Raw genomic sequence first — 23,195 nt, 5'->3', positions numbered from 1 at the left:
TTGTTAACTATTTGCTAATTGCTTTGCAAACCATTTATACAACACAGATAATTGTGGAAGGAACTATGCAAGATACTTCAGTTATCATACTTCAATTCTGAGTTTTCACAAATCCATTTGAATGTATCAAGGAAACCAAAGAAGCAAGTTGCTTACATGTATCTTCAATAGTTTAAGTGATCACCTGAATATTTATTTATGAGTTTGGCACATACCAGCCTCTTAGTCAAAATATTCTAGAATTGAAATCTTTAGGCACCAGTTTAAGCTTCATTTTTTTTCCAGTTCAGTGATGGCCAAGAGAAGAAATATTTCTTGACCTTAAATACCAAGTCAATGAATAATGAGTGCAGCTTTTATAATAAACAGAAAAGTATTTGAAGAACCAAAATACACACAAAATGTTGTTAGCTATGATTTTTGCATTATACACACACAGAGACACACACGGTGAACAGCAAGCCAACTTAGAGATCATAAAAAGCTATTATTTCAAAGTAATGAACGTAATCTCTCCTAAAACTTGCACTGATTGTGCCCAAAGTTCTAGGCAGTAGTGTCATAGAACAGTAGATTAATTTAATCACAGACACTATAGCACACATCTTGAGAATGCACACATATATCAGCAACAACTGATATTGTTGTGGCTCAAGTTGAATGTCAATGCCCCTGAGAAGATAGAGCAGACAAATGAATTCTAATGGAGAATAATGAGAGGCAGAAACAAATGTATGTTTGAATATAATAAGGAAGTGGTGGATTACATTTATAGCAATTTTGTATGCTTCACTTACAAACTAAAGAAAAATATCCTAGATATGGATGGAAAATAAGTGAAAACCTGATTGTTTCATACAATCAGTGCAAAACTCAGAAGACTGGAGTGCCAAAAAACTCACTGTCTAGTGTGATTAAGTCTGGATTATCTGCTTGTTGAATGTAGGCCTCTTTCACCAAGTGGAACAGAATCACAAACCTTGGTGACACAGATATTAAGGTATGCTTGCTAATAATTAAGAGTTGCAGGAACACATAAAATTCTTCTCTATTTTTATAAAAAGACTCTGGCTAGGAAAATGCCACTGCAATACAAATAGCATTATCTTTGGCTGTACAACAGTGAGTTTCATCTGTGCCTTCTACGTGTGAAACAAATTCTTGAAAGATCTTAGTTCTTAAGAATGCTTACTTAGAATGTAATTCAAAGAATCATTATTAGAGTAGGATTCTTCCAGATAAAGTGAATGTCCATCAGAAAAAAAATAATTGGTTCCAAAGGGGAACTACAGTATCTAATACAGACATGGATTGGTTCAATTCTGATTATAGATGTGAAAAGCTGTATTTTCTACAATAGGACTTCATTGATATTTCTGGGCCAAAATTTCAACCTGTTTAAGACATATCTATTTTAATATTGTGAAATGATTGTAACTGTCGAAAGATAAATTCAGCTAGTAAGTGCTAATCCTGGTTTAACCTTCTAGAGATCAATGAACTAAGATGCAAATAGACATTTTAACTGCTCTTAGGTTTGGCAATGATGAAAGATTTGAAAAATCAAGATTTCAAAGATGCATGCAAAGTTTGGAAATCAAATCTGTGCTATCATTTGGACTCACATCTGTTGCACTCAAACTGTTGTGATGAACTTGGTCCAGGATAAGGCATGAGCAGAGTCCACTTCAGCTCAAGGCTTGTCTTGGAGCAAGACCATGAGACTTTCTACCATATTCAGCATTACTCCAATGAAGTTGGTGGTCTGAGTCAGATTTAAGGAAAACTTCTCTGCACTGAAACAGAGTCAGAGAGAAGCTCACCTGTGAAAAGTGATTTCAACATAGAGCAAGAGTTTGTAATGTGTAGAGGCCGCTAAAGACAGTTTTTATGTAATAGTATCTAATAACTGATACTTGGAAATGAGCAACATCTACCATTTAATGAAGACATGCAGTAATGTAGCAAATCTAAGGGAACAATAGTGATAAGTAAGGGTAAAGCAGCATTCGCCAAGACATAGGCAAATGGAAAATGGTGCTACGAAAATGAGAATTTTTCAGACCAACAACTGTTTACCAGACAGAATGAGTACTGTGTGAAATTGCTATCTGAAAATAAAACAATGATGCCTTTAGTCCAGAATTGGCCTCAATCTTCAGCTCTGATTCAACATGTAATACAAAAAGGAAAGTGTAAAAACTGGTAATTCTCAGTCCAATAGGGAAGGATTCAAGCTACTAATATGTAAATGATCAACTGCAATCTTCCTCTTATTTACAAAGAGAGCCACCATCTTCTAGTCCACCATAATATAAGAAAAAGATTGGGGTTCTTGTGCCATTATTCTTTTCATCTTACTAAATCATGATAAAACTTGTGTTTGAAAAAGAATAACTCAGTTTAGGCAGCTCTGAAATTCCCTGACAAAAACAATTAGTATATTTTCCAGAAGGCAATACTGTAGCCCTTCTATAGCCTTTCGGACATGGAAAATATACACTTAATCAAGAATGGATGCTGGCATATTTGACAGAAAGATTCCCATAAGCAGAAGAAATTTATCCTCTGTAACATTTCTGTAAGACCTATAATGCATAAAAATAGAGCACATCAAGTGAGAAATTGATGTAAAGATGGCACTTATAAATATATGTAGATTTTTAAAATACAGATCCCTTAAATTTTATCTAAACAATAATTTTTATTCTTAGGAAAAGAGTTGGGATGATGTCTAATAGAATCACTGCTAAGTAAAGAAAGTGATAAGTTCGGAGGATAGGAACCCTTTTATAAACTGTTTTTAATTATTAAAGCCTAACTCTGTGTTGCTTAGAAGAAATTAATTTCATCTCATTCTAGCTAACTAGTTTAGCACAATCAAATAATCTAATTTTACCCAGCAATTCATAATATTCTGAGCAATATGATTTGTTGCTTGGTCAGGTGGACATCTTTACTTCAAAAATGTTGGCTCCTTTTATCTTTAGAAAGCTTCTCCACAAATATAGGAGCATTTCTTCCCATTGAAAATGCATATATTATTATTCTATGCATATCCAGTAGTCTCTTCTATAGTTATAAAATATTTATTTTTTCATTTTGTCAGTTACCTCTTTTTATAGGCAAAGTGTGAATAACCGAGGGAAGGAGTACTATACAGTCCGGTTTCTGCAGGAAATCTTGGCCCCTTGGAACACTAATACTCCTATCAAGCCAGTAGACCTTTCATTACAGTTGAAACATCAGGTGAACCTATGGCAGCTATTATTTTTCTGAGCTCAGGAAAATGGGCATCTACATAACTGTTCAGTTTAGGGTTACATACCCTCTAAATGTGATACTGGGTTTTGATTACCCACTCCAATAGTGGGGAGGAAGATTTATCAGAATTGGAGCCTGATTAATCCTCTTCAAAGACAAGAGATGCTTAAAGAAAATTTTATTTTACTCAGCAGAAGGCAAAGCTAGAGGAAAAAGAAAAGAGGTAACAGTGACTGAAAGCATAGTAAATACAGCAATGGAACTGATAATAATGCCAGAATTATTGGGGGAAATGATACCAAAGTAACTGACAGACTAACTAAACATTTAAAGTTAAATGGTGACTGTGGTTGCAAAGTTGGTACAGTGGTCTTTTGTTGAGACATAAACACTATAGAGAACATATCCCAGTAGCTGGTATTGCCCCAATTTTAGCATTGTTTTCCAGTGTATGAATTGGAGGAAGCAGGAAAAAAATTATAGATCTTAATGTCTGAAATTCTTCATAAAAGCTGTGATATTAATTCTGACACTGATAACTGCAGTATGGGTCTTCCAATACAGTAATCAAAATGGGTGAAAATTATATATCCTGTTAGAAGAGTATTATTCAACTTTTGGCTCAGAGCAAATAAATAAGTACTGTAAATAGCTCCTACCCACAAACAAGATTTCCCAATATCTGAGAAAACACATTTTCAGTGGAAAACCACAGAAAATTCAACTACCATCTAGGTGTAGACAACACATCAAGATGACATGGAATTTTGGGCAGGGAATGGACAAACCTTGAATAAGTAAGTTTGAAATTGACAAATCCCATATGCTTGGGGATCAAGCCGGGCAGAGATTAATGAATCTACCCAGCTACCAAAATCTGGTTTGGTAAACAGCTCCTGCATACAATAAGGTGGCTTGAATATATACCTGAAATAATACCAAAAGACGGAGAGAGATCGCTGGCTTGTAATATCATCTTCCAAAAAAAAGAGCGTAAAAAAGAAAAATCAACAGGTGTATCAAGTGTATGTGGTCAAATGTTACCATCTGTGAGATGACCCTCACCAAGGCAGAAAAGACACTCAGCGCAGCAGATAATGACAGAACCTTTTTCTCATAACCATGTTCTAAACAAAGTCTAAAACATGGGTTCTAACTGCCTCCCCCCCACCCCAGAAAAAGAAGAAAATACAAAACAGAGGAGAAACATACAGATTGGTACAAGTGTATGAATACAAATCTCCTCTAAAACTCTTCAACTAAGGACTGTATGTTGCAAAGTTCACATTTCAACTCAATATGTCACCTCTCAGCTCGCACCATCAGATGCAATAAATTTGATAATTAAATAAAAATAAAAAATGTCCCTAATTTAACTGAAACCTATCCATATGGATTTATTATCAACTTCACATTGTTGTATTAAGTAATAAATAATTAGTAAACTTCTGTGAACTTACAAATTTCCATAGATTAAGCACTACCCAGTTATAAAATACCATCAGAATTCAGACAATCCCCCATATCACGCAGCCTGCTAGCTAATTAACAATCTATTTATTTCTGATGTTTCCAGGAAGAAAAGCTTTATGCAAGACATTCTTACATTTTATGGAAGTAGATCACAAGTTTGAGATATTTGCAAATTTATTTTTGCCACCTTAACTTGCATTTCAAAATGTAAAAATTGTATTTAAATTATTAAATTACTATGGTTTAGAATTACCGTAGATCTCCAAAAAGCCCATTGCTAAAATACAGTATATTAGTTATCTAATTAAGAACATTTTAACACAAATAATGTCACAATATAAATAAAAATTTGGTTCAAAAATTTAGTACAAATAGGTAGAATATTATTCTAGTTTAAAATTACATATTAAATTTTTCACCTAATCAGAAGCACAATAGTATTCCATACTAGCAGAATGAAGGAAATAAATAGCCTTTCATGTTATCTCTGAAATTTAAAATGAGTAGAAATTTGAAATGAGTAACTAGATTTAGTTATGAGAGAGATATAAATATGAAAGATATATAAAATCCTAGAAAACAAAGTTCCTCAAAATTATATATGACAAAAGCAAGACAAGTAACTGCACTTTAAATAAAAATGACAAACTCATGTACTATGCTCACTTTGGCATATAGTTGAGATAATGCCTAATGAACATAATATGAATACATTTAGCTTATATGCAGCAGAAACTGGAAATTTAAGTAGAAGGATAGAAGTTTTGTTCTGCAGAAAGCCAGTAGGTAACCTCAGCCTCTGATTCAATCTATGGAAGAAAATATATCATATGGAAAGCACTATATGATCATACTCTCCAATGATTGGATTGTTCACAAACGTGAACAGCTTTTAACCTTGAACAATTTTAACCAATTAATAGTAGATTTATAGAGATTAAAGTCATTTCATAATTCACTAGCTAAAATATCTCCATACAAAATTCTGTAAGATTTGAAACAATGCTACAAATAAAATTTTATCTAGCCTTGTAACTATGCCACTGTAACAAAGCAAAAGTGATGTTCAATTTGTATACAGTAAAGGTAGTCCTCGATTTATGACCATAATTGGAGCCTGAATTTCCATTGTTGATGTGGTATTAAGTGAGACACACCAGATTTTATTATCTTTTTGCTGGATTTCTTAAGAGAATTACATGGTTATTAAGCAAATCCAGCTTCCTTCATCAATTTTGTTTGTTGGAAGCCCTCTAGAAAGATTGTAAATGGCAATCACGTGATCCTAGGACATTGCAATTATTCTAAATACATGCCAGTTGCCATGCACCTGAATTTGATTATGTGACTGCGGGGATGCTGTGATGGTCTTAAGTGCAAGGGCCAGTCATAAGTTACTTTTTCCAGTGCCATTTGATAAATGTGTCATTGTAACTTGAGAAGCACCTGTCCTGACTTATGATCCAACTATGACCTTCTCTTGAAATGTGGGACAAGATATAAGCCCCAAATATACAACAATATTTACAGATAGTCCTTGATGTATGATCATAATTGGGACCAGAATTTCCATTGCTTAATAAAGCAGTTAAATGAGTTGCACCTGATTTTATGACCTTTTTTGTCATGGTTGCTAAGCAAATCGCTGCAGTTGTAAAGTAAATCATGCAGTTGTTAAGCAAATTCAGTTTTCCCCCATTGACCTTGCTTGTTGGAAGCCAGCTGGCATTCCCATGATCCTGGTATCCTGCAATAATTATAAATATATGCTGGCTTCCAAGCACCCAAATTTTGGTCATGTGACTATGGAGATACTGCATTGGTCATAAGTGCCAAAACTGATCATGAGGCACCTTTTTCTGTGCCACTGTATCTTCAAATAGTTGCTAAACAAATGGTTATAAGTCGAAGACTACCTGATAAGCTTTAATCTGTTTTTACATTTTTATGAATTTTGGCCTATCTTCAATATAACTTAGATATAATATATTATCTTGTTCCAGGTAATAATTAAAATATTCAAATGTAATAAAATCTGTTCGGCTCATGAAGAATGCCTAAGAATAGTCTAATTTTAATAACAGTGCCATGCTGTTATTTCCAGATTCGAATGTTCAAATAATAGCATATAAATCCTTCAAAGTTTTCTAGTTCATATTTTTCAAATTATATCCTGATAATTTCACAACAAAAACCTCAGTATGTTGAGTTCAACAGGGCAACTAAGTCCCTTCCATAGTGTCAATTTAATAAGGTTTGTTCTGAATAAATCCATGTTGTCTACTAAGCTCTTCAAATAAAAAAAACTATACAGAATTTTTTAAAAAATATATTATTAAAATATACTGAACTTTGAACAAGCAATAAGGTAAAACTTTGGGACATAATTTACCAAGACCGTATTTTTGTCATTTAGATGGAGATGCAACACATATATTTCTAAAAAAAAAGAGGCTGACCTAATTCTAATAACATTTAATAATTAACTATGAATCTTTAAAGCAAATATTTAACTGAAAATGATTGTTTGATGTCAAGTAAGTCTTACAATAAATACTTTGGTCTATGATTCTGGCACATAAAATCAGTTTGACTATTTGAAACTTTTCTTTGCACATAAGGAGGAATTGAAATCATACCTTACTGTTCAATTTAAAAAGACTTCAGATGTGGTATGTTCCTATGTCACCAATTTTATAATTAAGTTTTTGGAATCAATTATGCAATGCATAGTCTTCTTTTCTGAAATTACCTGGAATTTTTGTGCATAATCTTCCCTCTGATTTCCAACACTTAATACTTTATCAAAATGGGACTACTATATATGTTCCCAGGATTGTAATGGTTCCAGACAATATAGATATCTGTGTTTATTGTACTGCTACTTGGATTCTAAATCATACTGATCAATTTTTTGATCGTGTTTTTTCTTTCATTCTCTATTTCAGGGCTTTTCAACCAGTGGTACGGGTACCACCTGTGGTACATTGGCACCTGGCAGGTGGTTCGCGACCATCCTAGAAAAGTGGTGGTGGTGGTGGTGGTGGAATGAGCTGAACCGGTGGCAGCACTGCACAAGCCTGAGCGAGACGGCTAGAGCTGCAGGGCTGTCAGGGCTCAGCGGAAGCGCCAGGATCAGTGCCAGGCTCCAGCTGGAGCTCAGCGCTGATCCTGGCGCTTCTGCTACGCCCAAAAGAAGCACCAATCAGCTGGAATGTTGCAGCATCCCCAGTATCTTGTGATTTACATTCAGATGCTTGGCAATTGATTCATATTTATGACGGTCAGAGTGTCCCAGGGTCATGTGAAGTGACCAAAACCTGCTGCAACCACCCAGCAGATGGGGGGAATAAAAACCAAACACCCCCACTGCCAATCCTCAAGAGAAATGCTCACAACAATGAAAACCTCGGACAGGAGGAAGCGCGCCACCGGGCAGGCAGGCAGGCAGGTGTCAAGCTCGGCTGTGGCTTGGGGGACAGTTTTTTCAGTGCCATTGTAACTTCGAACAGTCACTAAGCAAACTGTTGTAAGTCGAGGACTACCTGTACTTCATCACTTTTTTCCTTTTTTCTTTTTTGTTTTGTTTTTGGTCATCAAGTTTTTGACACCTTGCTGGGTGACTGGTGGTCCTCGGATGTTGCCATATCCTAAAAGTGGTACAGTGGGTGAAAAGGTTGAAAAGCCCTGCTCTATTTAATATCAATTTATGGAATGTAAGCCAAAGTTCAAATGAATGACCTCAAACTATTATTTTTCCTTCACACTTTTTTTCTGTTATAAACAGATCTCACACCATCCTCTGATCAGGACTGATTTAGGAAGCTTTATCTGCCACCTTTCTTGAAATAGAACTCAATTTGTTCCAGATCAGAGAAAACTATTGTATATAATGGTACATTGCAGGTGTTAATCTAGGACCAACCATTTCTTATTTTTTCCCCTTCCTCCTGTCTTCATTCATTTCCAATTCATCTACAATTATTTTTCTGGAAGCCCTATTTTTCTTAGTACATTTTTTAAATGTTTCAGTATTTTCTCAAGAAGTATTTCTTAAACATCTTCCTTGAGGGGAAAAATACAATTTAAATCTTGCATCCACAAGATCAATTTCAGAAGGTATTATAATCTTCAAAAAACTGAGGTAATAAATCTATGGCAATTTCAATCCCCCTATATTCAAATACAAGATTTATTTCTGAGTAAACATGAGTGGAATTGCTCTACAATTTTGCAACTATAACAATTCCTATATTAAGAATTTGGAATTAGTCAATCATAATTCCAGTGTTGATTTGACATAGGTCTTTACATGTCTTTGTCCTGATTCATTCACCATTAAACCATATGCTTTGCTTGATTCTAGTTTAGGATGCTGTGACGGCAGTTTTAATATAATCCTTTGTTTATGACTGTTTATTGACCGTCTGAGGTTACAACGGTGCTGAAAAAAGCGACTTATAATTGGTACTCATGACCATCACAGCATCTCCCGTCACGTGATTGAAATTTGTGTTCTTGGCAATTGGCATATATTTATGACAGCTGCAGTGTCCTGGGGCCACATGACTTCCATTTGTGACCTTCCCAGATGGCTTGCAACAAGCAAATTGAATGGGGAAAGTCAGATTTGCTGAATGACCACGTGATTCACTTAACCACAATGATTCATTTCATGACAGCAGCAAAAAATAAATAAAATTGGGCATGAGTCAGTTAACAATCACATCGCTTAGAAATGGAAATTCCAGTCCCAATTGTGGTCTTAAGTCAAGAACTACCTGTATAGGTTGAAGCACATATAAGTACTATAGCTTTTTGTGATTTAAAAACGTAGACTGTGAACAGATATGGTTTGAGCAACAGGCCATTTCTTGTAACTGCCATAGGTAATAAGGAATAATATTTTTCTATAATTCTGATATTTTGAAACTACCTGCTGTGCATTGTCAAAAATATATCCCTATAGCAATTGTATAGTATCTTTCCACACCAAGGATATTCAACTATCTTTTAGACTACAAGCATTTTTACCTTTGTCTTGCACTTCTTTTGAAAACCGTTCCCTTTCAATAGCTGATTCCCGTTCTATCCGTTCAATTTCAGCCAATGCATCCAATTCTACTTCATCATATGGCGTAATAGTCCCATGCTGTGAAACCTGTGGATGTGTCTGTACCAAAGGATTTTGAGGTTGTTTTGCAGAAACTGAAGTGTTCGGTTGTAAAACAGGCACTTGTTGCGCCTGGAGGAATGCTGTTTGTTCATGCTGCGGTAAACACTGAGCAGCATTTAGAGGCCTATTAATATCCTGCGGAGTAACTGGCGTTTTAGATGTCTGTCCTGGATACTGCACATTAAAAGATATATCCCCTTCCGATGCATTACTGTTTTCCAAACCAGAAAGCATGTCGTCCTGCTGGTCCATATCTGAAGATCTTATACGAGTGAGTCTTAATGTAAGTTTAGTCGAGTCCTTGGATGGAGAACTAATAATATCATACATTGCAGCTTTTTCAGTCTGATCTTTTTCATCCTTGACTAACTTCATTTTCTTTTGTTTCTTTTGCTTTCTTTCTGGAGAATCTAACAATATGTCTGGGGGAACATCTCTAGGTGATGAGTAAGGTGGAGGCTGAGATGGAAGTATTAAAGGTGGTCTTGATCCTAGAATAATAATTTAGAAAAACTGAGTAGTTATGTAGATTCATATTTTCATGAGAGCACACACAATGTAACAACCTTTATTAACAATTCATATTAATACATATATATGTATACAAAAAAAATGAGTTCTGAAAATAAATTATCTTCACTGCAACAAAATCTATGCCTACCAATCTGCCAATCCACATCTAGCAGAAGAGTTATACTAAAAAAATGCAATACTTAATACATTCACAATTCAGATCAAGAAACGAGCTATTAGAAACAAATATTAAACAAAAATCAGCCAATGCAAGGTTAGCACTGAAATAGTTAGCCCCCCCCCTATAGTGATGAGAGCACAAAATATAGACAATAAAACACCATTGCAGTATACAAACATAACATTAAACATAAAAAGCTTGCATATTTTTTACACAGGAAAATAATTTTTAATCGCTAGATTACTTGCCTTTCTTTTAGTGATTAACTGAAACCATTCGTACATACGAATTGTAAATTTACATACTAGACAGTAGTTGCCATGACATTATGTACAATATGTTATTGTTTATAAGCATGACATCCTCCCCAATGTTCAGACAATATATTTCAAAGGAATAAGCAAAGTGGATTTCCTATCACATCTTTTCATAAAACAAATGCATTTCTCTTCTCTGACAAACTATTACCTTATTTCTGTCTCCACAAAACTACTGGGATATCACATCTAGAATCCATTAAAGGACTCATGTGGGATAAAATTAATAAACAATTTTTAAAAACAATCAATTATTCAAATTGTTCTTTGCCAACCAAAATATTTCCCTTTCTTAGTTATAAATCTTCTTGCCCTTGAGAAAAAAGGTAGGAACAGATTATTAACTTACATGATGCTGTTGTATTTTCAATTAGGAAGCATCACAGATACGAAAATTTAAGATTAATTTAAAACATCAGTATCCTATTACACCAATAGACAGGCCACAGTCTGTGAAGCAACTAGAAGGCACTACTTTTCATAGTATCCATACTTTAAATTCAAGTACACTTGAAAAACAAAAATTATATATAACACAGGCATATTTGACACCTTCATTTTATAGGGTCTTTTTTTAATATGAGCAATTGTATAGTAGAGTGTTTATTTCTTCCTTGTCCAAAGCGATCAATCCAGCATATGATATGGAGTTCACAACATGTTTTCAGGATCCCAGATAAAGTACAAAATGAATTGTGAACAATCTCTTATAAAAGTATCATTAAGAAACATTATTTGCTGTTGATCTTTAGAAGCTGGAAGTTACATTTTTATTTATTTTGCATTTATTTATTTATTTTGAAAACTCATGAAAACTTTCCTGAAAATAAATTATGCCACTGAGCAAGCTGCATAAAAGGACTATGGAATTGTTCTTCTACATTTTTTTCAAATAAGCTTCTAATAAATCTGCTTTGAGTACAGTTATTCTGGACAGGACCTCAGTTACATTGACCATTTACTTCCATCTAATGTTGAGTCAGCAAAGGAAATACTTAACCTGAAGCTCTGATATATGCAATCTTTTGAAAAATATTTTACAAATAAGCACAACTAAAATATACATGAAGACAAGCATATTTTATCAGGTAGTTTGATTTACCTGAAAGTTTCCATGACTGATTATCTTTAGAAAGAAACCTACTGCGAATAAGAGGTCTTTTAGTTAGATTTGTTTTTCTTATTAAGCTCACCTTCATGTGCAAGTTGAACAAATATAAGTGGCTCAGTTTGATTAGTATCAGCAATTTTCAAATTCTCAAAGAAATTCTAATTTACAAATGCTCATTGCTCTATCAGAATGTTTGTCAAGAGATGTTTTGCTATTCTAATAGTAAATCTATTACATTTTGTTACTTCTTCAGGAATTCATGAATCTATCTTCCTTTAAATGGAGAGAATTAAAGTAAATGTACACCCGTTTCTATAGATGAGTCAATTTCACTCTAATGCAAAATACAAGCATGTTTGATACCTTAGTACAGGTTCCCCAACCTATGGTCCGCGGCCTGTTTGTCACCCAGCCCCGGGAATAGCTGGCAAGCGTTCCCTCCTCCCACTAGCACTACCACACGGGTGCTAGCAGACACATATGCAAGGACACTAGCATGGCTGCCAGCATCACACGGATGCACGGGGCCTGTTTGCGCATGTGCTAGCACCACCGTCGTGCGCGTTCCTGTTTGGGCATGCGCGCACAGGGCAGCATGTGCACACATTTCCCTGTTGCTCCCTTTCCTTCCGGGCCAACAAGCTGGAAAGGTTAGGGAGCTCTGCCTTAGTACATATTTAGGAAATCCTAGAAAATACATTGTTCCCAACACATGAGCAGTCTTGTGCCTTAATACCTTCCCCCTTAAAATTCCCAAACCCAAATTCCATCTTTTCACAAAAGTTATCTTATTATTGTATTTTTATTATGATTAAAATTTCTTCATTATTCATTTTTATTCACTAATACTATCCTTAGTTCTTGAACTCCAGTCCATAGTGGACTTTTTTATAAATTCACTAATAATTTTATCCCAAATAGAATGATTCATACCAATCTATAAAGTTGAGAAATTCTGAGGTTTTGCAGCATACAAATCTTACAACACTTTTACAAGTTTAATGAACTAGAAATCTACTTAAAGCACAATCAGTCAGTCACTTTAGGTTTGACAAACAAAAGTATCTAAAAGGTCATACACTTGCAACATAATTAATTTGAACGCATGAATAAATAAATCATTTTGCACTAAAATAATAAAGAAAAGTAGTATTTTAAATACTAAGCTTCACAAATGAAACTGACAAATATTTAAAATTTGATTTGATACAGCATACACTACATAATCAATTCAATCTTTCAAGTATTATATGTTCGCCTTTCCATTAAATAGAAACAAGCCATAAATTACAAAGATAATTCAATGTATTTATCCCCACAAGCATTTTATATCTTTATGCATAGGTTTCCTTCAATAAATTGCTCTCATTTCCTGAAAGAGGACAAAGGAAAATAAACTCAAATTTGAGAAACTGATTTAATCACATTCTACTGTATTCATGTATTTTTTTGGATTTATCAGTAATTAACCTACCATAAGCAGATTAATGTACACTAATGGGTCCATGATAATAACTATTGAAAGAGGAAATACTTACCTGTAGCATGTTATCAAAATTTGTATCAGAATCTTGGGCTTTTCTTAAAATCAAGAGTACTTTTAGAATGAATACACAAATTCTAATACAAAAAACTCCTAATATACCAAAAATAACAATGTTTTTTGCTCAACCTATACATTTCTGAGCTACAAACGTACACTTCTGGTTTAACAATATGGAGATAATAGTATGCAAACAAACTATTTTTGAAGACTCTTTTTACCATGCAAAAAGTAAATACCCATCCTTTCTGAAACGCTCTTTCTTATAAAGTTAGCGCAATTCTAATGTTAGTTGTGGCTTTTATTATCGGAAAGAATAAAAAATCTAGTAACTCAAACAAAAAATCAGTATGCTTGAATAGAAAATTCACCAAAAAAAACCCAGAAAAAATGTCCACAATTCTACAACTAATTAAAATAATTTAGTAGTGATTAATATAATTAAATCACTTCCACTAACCTTTTAATACCAATGGTTAACAGGTATACAACTATCACTCCCAAAAAAATATTAAGGGACAAATACTCAAAATATAATTTAAACTGAGAATTTGTTGAGTTCCTGAAAGTTTAAATATCTTACTTTTTAATGCATAAAATTGATATAAAAATATGAATGTTTTCTAAATATTTAATGAACATAATAAAGTAATCCAAGATGTTTTGATCTTCTATGCAGCAGCCTATTCAATGAACATTCTTTCAGACCACCCAAGAAGAGATTTCTAGATGAAGCTGATGATCAAGATAACTCCCCTTTTACTTTTGTCCTGTAATTACTATTGTCAGGTTAGCATATACTAAAGTAAAAATCAAATTCAAAGCAAATGTGTGCATGTGTTTTTTAAATAATTATATTTATATTAGTTCCCCAGTTGAAAATACTTTTCCTCTAAAATGGAACTAGCCAGCACAATTGATGTTCCCCACAGGAACAATATGTTTATTTAGAGATCCATTTACCGTAGTTGGAAAATTGACATTAGTCTTCATAAATCATGCTATACTTGTTATCATCTGCTGTTGTAATACAGAAAATACCTACTATTGCTAAGAAAATTTAATTAGAAAGAATTAAGATAGTATTGTGATTTTAGTTATTAACTATTAAGATAAAAATCCATAAAATTGACAATGCCAGAACTCCATTCTTTTAGAACAAGGATGTTCAATATTTCAGTGATCAGGGGCACATTGTTAAAGGGATGTTTTTGGTTTTTAAATACTACATTTGCTGACTCCACAGAAACAGGCAGAACAAAGATTTTCAGACTACCTGATAAAGGGTTGATTTTATCTCTCTGTTACATCTATAAGTGATGGAACTGTGTGAAACTTTGAAAGGCAGTTGAATCAAATCATTCCTTTAAAATGATTCAATGCATCAAATCCTAAAAATTGCATATGTGAAGACAAACTTTTCGTCAAATCAACTGGTCAAATAGACTCAATAGTCAAAGTAAACTGACCAGATTCTCAAATAATCAGATAACATTGATTCATTAGAACATGGGTACCCAATCTTTCGGCTTGCCTAGGCTGCATATAAAACATATACTATACTGAAGTTAAAGATCATTATTTGAATAAGATTGTATGTGCTTCCTATACTTTGAGTAAGCAATTAGAACAATGATTTTAAACTGGATTTTTTTCTTCCCTTATAGAATGACCTCCACTTCTAATTTTGTTGTAGTATTCAGCTCCATAAAGAGCCAAATATACCCACAAAGTAGCTTTTCAGGACCTCAATGAAAAATGAGCGTTTGGAATTACAAAACAATGGAAACAAGTATATTTTGCTAGGTAGTTCAAAAATTAGAAATATATTAAAATTTCAAATGGCATTGGCAGTTAAGAGTATGAAATTTTGCTTTCTCTTATAGACAAAAAGGAATTCGTACATTTATTTTCAATTAAATTATTTATTTTCTGATCTTTTTCTTCAACTGTTTTAATTTCAAAATTCCCATTTTTCAAAATTAATACTGAATTTAAATATTTGTAATAATTTCACATTTCAGAAAATCAATTCTTCTTATATAACCAATTATTTATCTCTGTCAAGGATCGCTTATGGATCCAAATTGCAAAGGTGAAGCCAACACTTCATTTGTAAAGAAATAGAGTGAAAACTGATTAATTTCACTGCCATTTGACAAAATCGTATTTTATTTTATATTAGCCTATTTAACATCTTTGTCATAGTCATTATCATGCAGGGCAACACCCTGCACAAAAAAGATTATACAACCCTGAACTATATCAGGTATCGTCTTTATTTGGATTTTTTAGAAGAGTGCAACTACAAGAATACAAAACTATAAAAGTACCTTTGGGGGTCCCATCACTTCCAGCGGGAGAACATACTGACTGTGGTGATCTCAAGGAAAATGATGCAGTGTTCCTTACTGAAGAATCTCCATCCTAGGATAATTAGAAATGAACAACTTTTTAAATTATTATTTAAACAATTATTTATAACGGGGTCTCCAAATTCTGGGCCATGGCACACTCGTGGGCCATGAGCTATTTGCAATCAGGCCACAGAAACGGGGGGGAGCATTTGTGCATGCATGCGCTTCCCCATTTGTGCTAGCAGCAGGCAGGCGTTTGCATGCACGCTCCATTTGCATCAATGGCAGATGCACTATGCTATGGAGCTGTGCATGTGTGTGTGCTTGCCGGCTGCTCGCGCAACCATCCCCTTTCCCCCCCCATACCAGTCCACAAAGACAGAAAGGTTGGGCAACTCTAATTTACAATATTTGTAGTAGTTCTGTCATATTACAATGTAAGACAGATCTCAGCCATATTTTATTTACAACTTTTGTTACTAAAATTAGGCTTTCCAAGCTTCTGGTAGATCTTTCTTGGCTGGGGATGGGAATGCTACTAAGGAGTTGTCCTTAATTCTTAAGTGGATGATTCACACTGAAAACCATGTGAAGATCAGACAAATTACTCTGTGGAGAGGTTTTTGGCAAAGCTAACAATATTAATCTAATTGGAGCTAGAAATACATATACATCAAAGAAATGTTTTAAACTGCAAACATCTACCACTTGAGATACTTCAGTGAAAACAAAAAAATATTAGCCCATATTAATTATACACACAGTTCACTGAGATAATTTTAGATATATTAATTATACACAGAGTTCAAACTAGCAAAAACCCTGCAGAAGAAACTCAAACACCTGGTCAATGATCCAACCCACTCAATAAACTCCCCAGAACAATTTCTCCAATGTATCAAGCACACTAAGATCAACAAGGAAGAAATCAGGGTCTCCTTCAATATTACCATTCTCTTCACATTGATCGACATCGACCTGCTAAACAAACCATATACCACCTACTCACTGAACACCACACCCACAAAGATGATGCCACTGCAGAACACACCATGTCCACATAAACCATCATGAAACGCCTGGATCTATGCCTCAACACATATTTCAAGTTCAACAGGAAAATCTATAAGCAAGTACAAGGTACCCGATGGGATCACCCATATCAGGCCTAATAGTAGAAGCAATTATGCAATGACTCAGATCCACAGCTCTACCCACCACCCAACCAAAATTCTGGACATGCTATGCTAATGACACCATCATTATCATCAAACATTCCCAAATTGAAGAAACACACCACCTACTCAATGACATATTCCCTGGGATCAAATTCACGTATGAAAAGGAAAAAGGCAACAGACTCCCATTCCTCGACATCAACATAAGGAGATTAGACAACGGAGAACCTGAAACCTGAGTCTACCTCAAACCTACATACATGGACCAGGTCCTCAACTTCACAAGCAACTACCCCACTGCACACAAAAGTAACTTGTTTCTCAAGTCTCTTCAGAATGGCCAGGAGAAACAGCTGATTCACATCTTTCTCCGTAACGGTTATCCAAAAAATTTCATATTCAGACACAGCACCCAAACACAATACACCACACAACTAACCACCACACAAAAACTAACCCTACCATGGGCTTCCGGTTTGTGCGCGGGGCACTTCCGGACGTGCAGCAACAGTCCGCTTCCTGCTGTCCGTTTCTTTCTTTTTTGGAGGACCCTGAAAAGGGTCAAAAATCACCCTGGAGGGGGATTACCAAGAGGACGACTTTCTTGCGATCGCGGAAGGGCGGCAGCCCTCCGCTTGAATCCGGGACAATCTCCTTTGGCCCGAAGAAGAGACCGGCCATAAAGATGGCCTATTACTAAGCCGCTCCCTGCCAAAAGCCAAAAGCACTACCCAGCACTAAGAAGCAATCTGGAGGACCTGGGTGAGCCTTTACCTTTCCTATTCCCTTAACCATCCTCCTGAAAATTTCTTTCGCCATCTTTTGAAAAAACGGCGAATATATACTCTGGGAACAAATCTTAAAGCCTTAAAGCTTTAAAAGAAATTTAATTAATTCAGCAAAGAAAAGCTCCTATTTTTTGCTAGGGATCCACTATCCTATTTTCTCTCTAAGCTATGAATTAAGGAAAAAAATCGGACTAATGTTACAAAAGCTCTATATTAATTTGGAAAAAAAAAGTTTTTACATTGCATTTTATGTTATTGATTTACATCTTGTGGCGAAACCTGGTACAGCAACTAAATTTCTTTTTTCTGTTGTGAGAGCTGACTGAATAACAGAGCTGTCCTTGACATTATTCTTAAAGATAAGTGTGGGAACACCTGGCACTGAAAACATTTCTTTTGGAGGTGGATAATCCTTGATTCTTATTAAAATAGCCTCCATGGAAGATTTAGCTGCAAACAATAGCAAAATGGATGAATATATCCCACCACTTGACTATAAACCGATACTGGACACGATTTTGGCAATGACAGAGCAAATTAAAGCCAAACTGCAAGAAAAATCTGACAACTCAAAGCCACCAAATCAAATTCTGACTTTAAATGAGGAAAAGATAAACCAAAACCAAATAGAAGTGGAAACTAACACTACAATAGGAAATTTCAAAGGACAACGAAAGCAACCTACAGAAAACCTTAAAGTCCAAACTTTAATGGCAACTACAAAACTTACAACTCAAAAAGCAACAGCATCTGAAGAAAACAATACTAAGAGTGAAGACACTAAAGGCCTTCAAATACACTATATTGAGAATTCAACTAATCAAATGACAACCATAACACCAGCTACTACTTTCTACCTAACCCAGATAGAATTGGAAGAACAAAAAGATTTGACTGATCTAATGACAACTATATTACATCAATCATCAAAAACTGAACTATCAAAGCAAAACTACAATGGCTACAAAGGGGACATTTTCCTTGCAAAATTGACATTTGGATACGTTCCCTGAATTCAAATAAGTGCTATAGGAAGAAAGGAAGATACATTTGAGAATTTAAAGATGCCCAGAGGGAAGCCTGATTGGCACAAAAGGAAGGCAAGAGTTAGATTTAAAAACTGAACTTGTTTCTTTTTTGGGATTCCTAAAGATAGAGTATAAAAATACCTTTCAATGGATTAAGGGGAATCTCTAAAAAATATAACTGATTCTACATTTAGCTTTTAGATCTGTAAGAGAAAACAAAAGTAAGCTCTTAGAATATAATTCTGAACTATACTATAGAATTTGGAATGATATATCAAAAGATAGTATTTTAACAATTGATGTACAGTTAAGATGACTTATAGAATATATCAGTTGTTACTTTTGAACTATATTGTAGAATCTAGAATTTTATATATAAGATAGTATTTTAATAATTGTTGAACAGTTAAGATAAAAAATATACTTCTAATAATTGGTGATTTGTTAAGATGAAAACTAGACTTTAACAGTAAAACATAAGAATGTTTTGTAACGAACAATGTAAGTTTTGTAAACAAGAGAATTATTCTTTATTGAAATAGGGAATTGTGGGCTACCCAAAATTAAGCTTCCTTTTGTATACTATAGGCTATTCTAGAATATTCTATTGCAATTAGATAAAATTTAAAAACAGGATATTGATATGTATTAGTGAAAATATATTGAAAATTTTGTTAATTGACTAGGTACAACTAGAAGTGTATTAACCTGACTATTTTGACTATGTGATAACTAAGGGAATCAGAGAGGGAATCCCTGTTGATGTAACCTGAACTATTTACAACTTGTTATTTGTTATTTTGACTACCCAACCACCATATTGCTTCACAAATACATGTATATGTAAATATTAAAAAATCAATAAAACTTGTAATAAAAAAAACTAACCCTACCATACGCAAAAGGTGTGTCAGAAATGACAGCCAGAATTCTTCAACCCCTAGGAATAGGAATAGCCCACAACCCACAGTCACACTCTGCCAGGAATTATCCAGAACCAAAGACAAGATACAGAAGGATGAAAGAAACAATGTAATCTACAAAATCAACTGTAACAATTGCAACCAATTCTACCTGGACAAACATCATATCAATTAAAAACCAGGATCCACAAACACCGGCTGCCAGTCAAATGCCACGATCCCAAATCCTTAATCTCTACCCACACCAATACCAAACAGCGTCAGTTCAATTGGAGCAACACAAAAATTATCAGTCACACTATCACCCGCCACACTTGTAAGTTCATTGAAGCCTGGCACTCCACAAACAATTCCATCAACCGACACATTGACCTACAACCAGCCCACGAACCCCTCAGAATCCAAATCAACCACACACAACCAACCAGAGACAGCACCAACTTCAACCAACCCACACAAGCCCCTACAACCAGCACTTCACCTCCCAATGACCCTGACCTGATGTAACCTCCCCATCACAAGACTCTCACTGATGACTCATACCTGACCCATCACAAGAACCATAACAAGACCCTCACTTGACACATCCACACTTGACCCATCACAAGACCTACTGACCATATTTTCTTTTATATCATCCAAAGATTGAAACAGTTATTAGTGATAACTTAGGACTATAGTTAGAAAAGTACCATAATAAAAAAAGGTAAAGGTTCCCCCGCACATGCGTGCTAGTCGTTTCCAACTCTAGGGGCCGGTGCTCATCTCTGTTTCAAAGCCGAAGAGCCAGCATTTGTCCGAGGATGTCTCCATGGTCATGTGGCCGGCATGACTAGACGCCAAAGGCGCACGGAACGCTGTTACCTTCCCACCGTAGTGGTCCCTATTTTTCTACTTGCATTTTTACGTGCTTTCGAACTGCTAGGTTGGCAGAAGCTGGGACGAGAAACAGGCGCTCACTCGGGATTCGACCCGCCAAACTGCCGACCTTCTGATCGACAAGCTCAGCGTCCTAACCCACTGAGCCGCCGCGTCCCTTCAGAAAAGTACCATAGAGAACTTTAAACCAAACTTTTATATAGCTGATGAGGCACAACAAAATCAATTATAAGCTGTCTCCCAATGAAAAGAAAATCAACAAGATCAAAGTGTGCATAAACATTACTGAACATGCATAGAGAAATAAGAATTCAGGTTATCATACAGTAGAATGTTTATATTTAAATAATATAGGAACAAAGAAACATCAGACTAAGATTCATTATTTTCTATTTGAATACAATGCTTAATAGAACAAATAGTAGCAAGGCCATTATTACTCATCACTTTTAGTCGACTAATTTTATAAAATGGGACACAGAAGAAAAGCAAAAGCTTAACTCTTAATTTCATAAAGATAAATCACAGCTTAGTTAATTAATAATACAGGTACCTAAACAAAACATATTTAATTCTGAAAACAATTCTTTCTTGTTTATAACACTTACCTAGTGATTAACCTGTATTAAGAGGTAAAAAAACTAAAGGCTAACATAAATATTTCTTACTTCGCTGCTTATTCTGTGCACCATGTGTAGGTAGTCTTCACTAGAGCCATGTCTTGAATTATCAGGATGGTGATTGGTTGAGCTGCCCAACTGACTTGTAATCTTATTTTCATGTATATTCCTCATCCCACTCGAGACAATAGGGCTGGATACTGAAGCTGAAAGTAAGATTATACAAACACACATATAAGCATTTTCTAATAGATCTGCAAGCACACTACATAATATTAGACCTCACTGTTTTTTGTGGTTTCCATTCTAACTTACAGGCCTATCTGATTTCCACTCTATTATGCACTGGAAAGAACATTAGTAGCATGGGTTTCATAATATGTACCATATTTTTCGGACCATAAGACGCACTTTTCCCCCCAAAAAAGTGGGGGAGAAAACGAGGTCCGTCTTATGGTCCGAAGGTAAGCGAAAACTCTTGTCTCCCAGTCAACGCCGTCCATCAGCTCCATTGGAGAGATGTGACTGAATGAAGATGCGGAATTCTCCGCCCCTCCCCGTGCGTGCCCATTTTCTTCCTTTTACTTCGCCGCTAAAGAAATAGTTTTTGCTAAACTAAACCTCATAGGCCAAATCCCAATAATTCTCTGGTTTCGTATTGCTGGCGACTTGCCCCAGCAAAGCCGTGAGGAGTTGTCCCTGCAGGTTTCTCGGCGAAGTTTATCGGAAGTGATTTCCCATTCGCAAGAGTAATAATTGTTTGAAATTGCTTTGGCGTCTTAGAAAACCTATTCAGGGAAAAGAAACTATTGGTACCTTAAATTTTGGCCAGCAGCTGAAGTGCGTTCAAAACCCCTGCAAGAAAGCAGCTTCTCATCCTGGCGGGGTGGGGGAAGGGCGGCAAATAAGTTCTTTGTTTCTAATGCATCTTTTCTTCCTTCCCCCCCCCCGAGCACTTCGCCCCCCCATTCCTCACCTCTCCTCCTTCCTCGGCTCTCAACGCAGCCCTGCTGCGTATGCATGTGCACCGAGACACGCAACCCACTGGGTGGAGGGTGAGTTTGGGGAAGCCGGCACGCTGAGCTGCCGACTAGCCAATAGAAATGCAGGTTTCCGACGTGGCGAGGGCAGGGTGTGTAAAGAAAGAATCGTGAGGGTTGTTCTCATGCCACGGGAGAAGTGTGCGTTCGAGGAGAGCTACCGGTAATACACACATTTGCGGGCTCCCAGCGGAAAAGAGCAGGACGGATTCTTTCTTTCTTTCTTTTTCTTTCTTTCTTTCTCTTTCTTTCTTTCTTTCTTTCTTCCTTTCACTCTCTCTCTCCCTTCCTTCCTTCCTTTCACTCTCTCTCTCTCTTCCTTCCTTCCTTCCTTCCTTTCACTCTCTCTTCCTTCCTTTCACTCTCTCTTCCTTCCTTCCTTTCTTCCTTCCTTTCACTCACTCTCTTTCTCTCTCTCTCCCTTCCTTCCTTCCTTCCTTCCTTCCTTCCTTCCTTTCACTCTCTCTCTCAAAAAATGTGGCATTAGCAATGCCTTAGATGGAACTGAAGATAAAGTCATATATGAAGATAGCGAAGAAAGCGATATAGGTGATTGTGAGCAACAGAGCTTCATAAATTCTGACACTAGTGATGATGAGTTTTTAGGGTTTCCAGGAAACTAGAAAAGTGCTTGAGCCTCTAAGTCTTTCCTCATTTGTTAATGGAAATGATGATGGTTCTTAACACCACTGTTGAGTTTACGCTGTTAAACATTACGGTATTTTGCTTTATTATAATAAATATTTTAGTATACCGGTACTATTTGGTTCAGAATTTTTTTTTCTTGTTTTCCTGCTCTAAAAA

At 35.5% G+C, this 23,195-nt stretch overlaps 1 protein-coding gene across 2 annotated transcripts in view; it reads right to left on the bottom strand.

Annotated features, from left to right (window-relative positions):
• The window catches only part of NIPBL (NIPBL cohesin loading factor), a 153,999-nt gene that overhangs the window by 62,764 nt on the left and 68,040 nt on the right, over positions 1-23,195 (bottom strand). For both annotated transcript variants that reach the window (XM_081320531.1, XM_081320530.1), the window contains exons 7-9: positions 21,400-21,557; positions 15,912-16,005; positions 9,772-10,404 (exon numbers count right to left, since the gene is read on the bottom strand). In XM_081320531.1, the coding sequence (XP_081176657.1) occupies positions 9,772-10,404; positions 15,912-16,005; positions 21,400-21,557 (885 nt within the window). The remainder of the gene's footprint in view (positions 1-9,771; positions 10,405-15,911; positions 16,006-21,399; positions 21,558-23,195) is intronic.

This window comes from Vipera berus (genome assembly GCF_964194415.1).
Source record: "Vipera berus genome assembly, chromosome: 2".
Lineage (NCBI taxonomy): Eukaryota > Metazoa > Chordata > Lepidosauria > Squamata > Viperidae > Vipera > Vipera berus.
The sequence above is the reverse complement of the archived record's forward strand: the minus strand, read 5'-3'. Positions and strand labels throughout refer to the sequence as shown.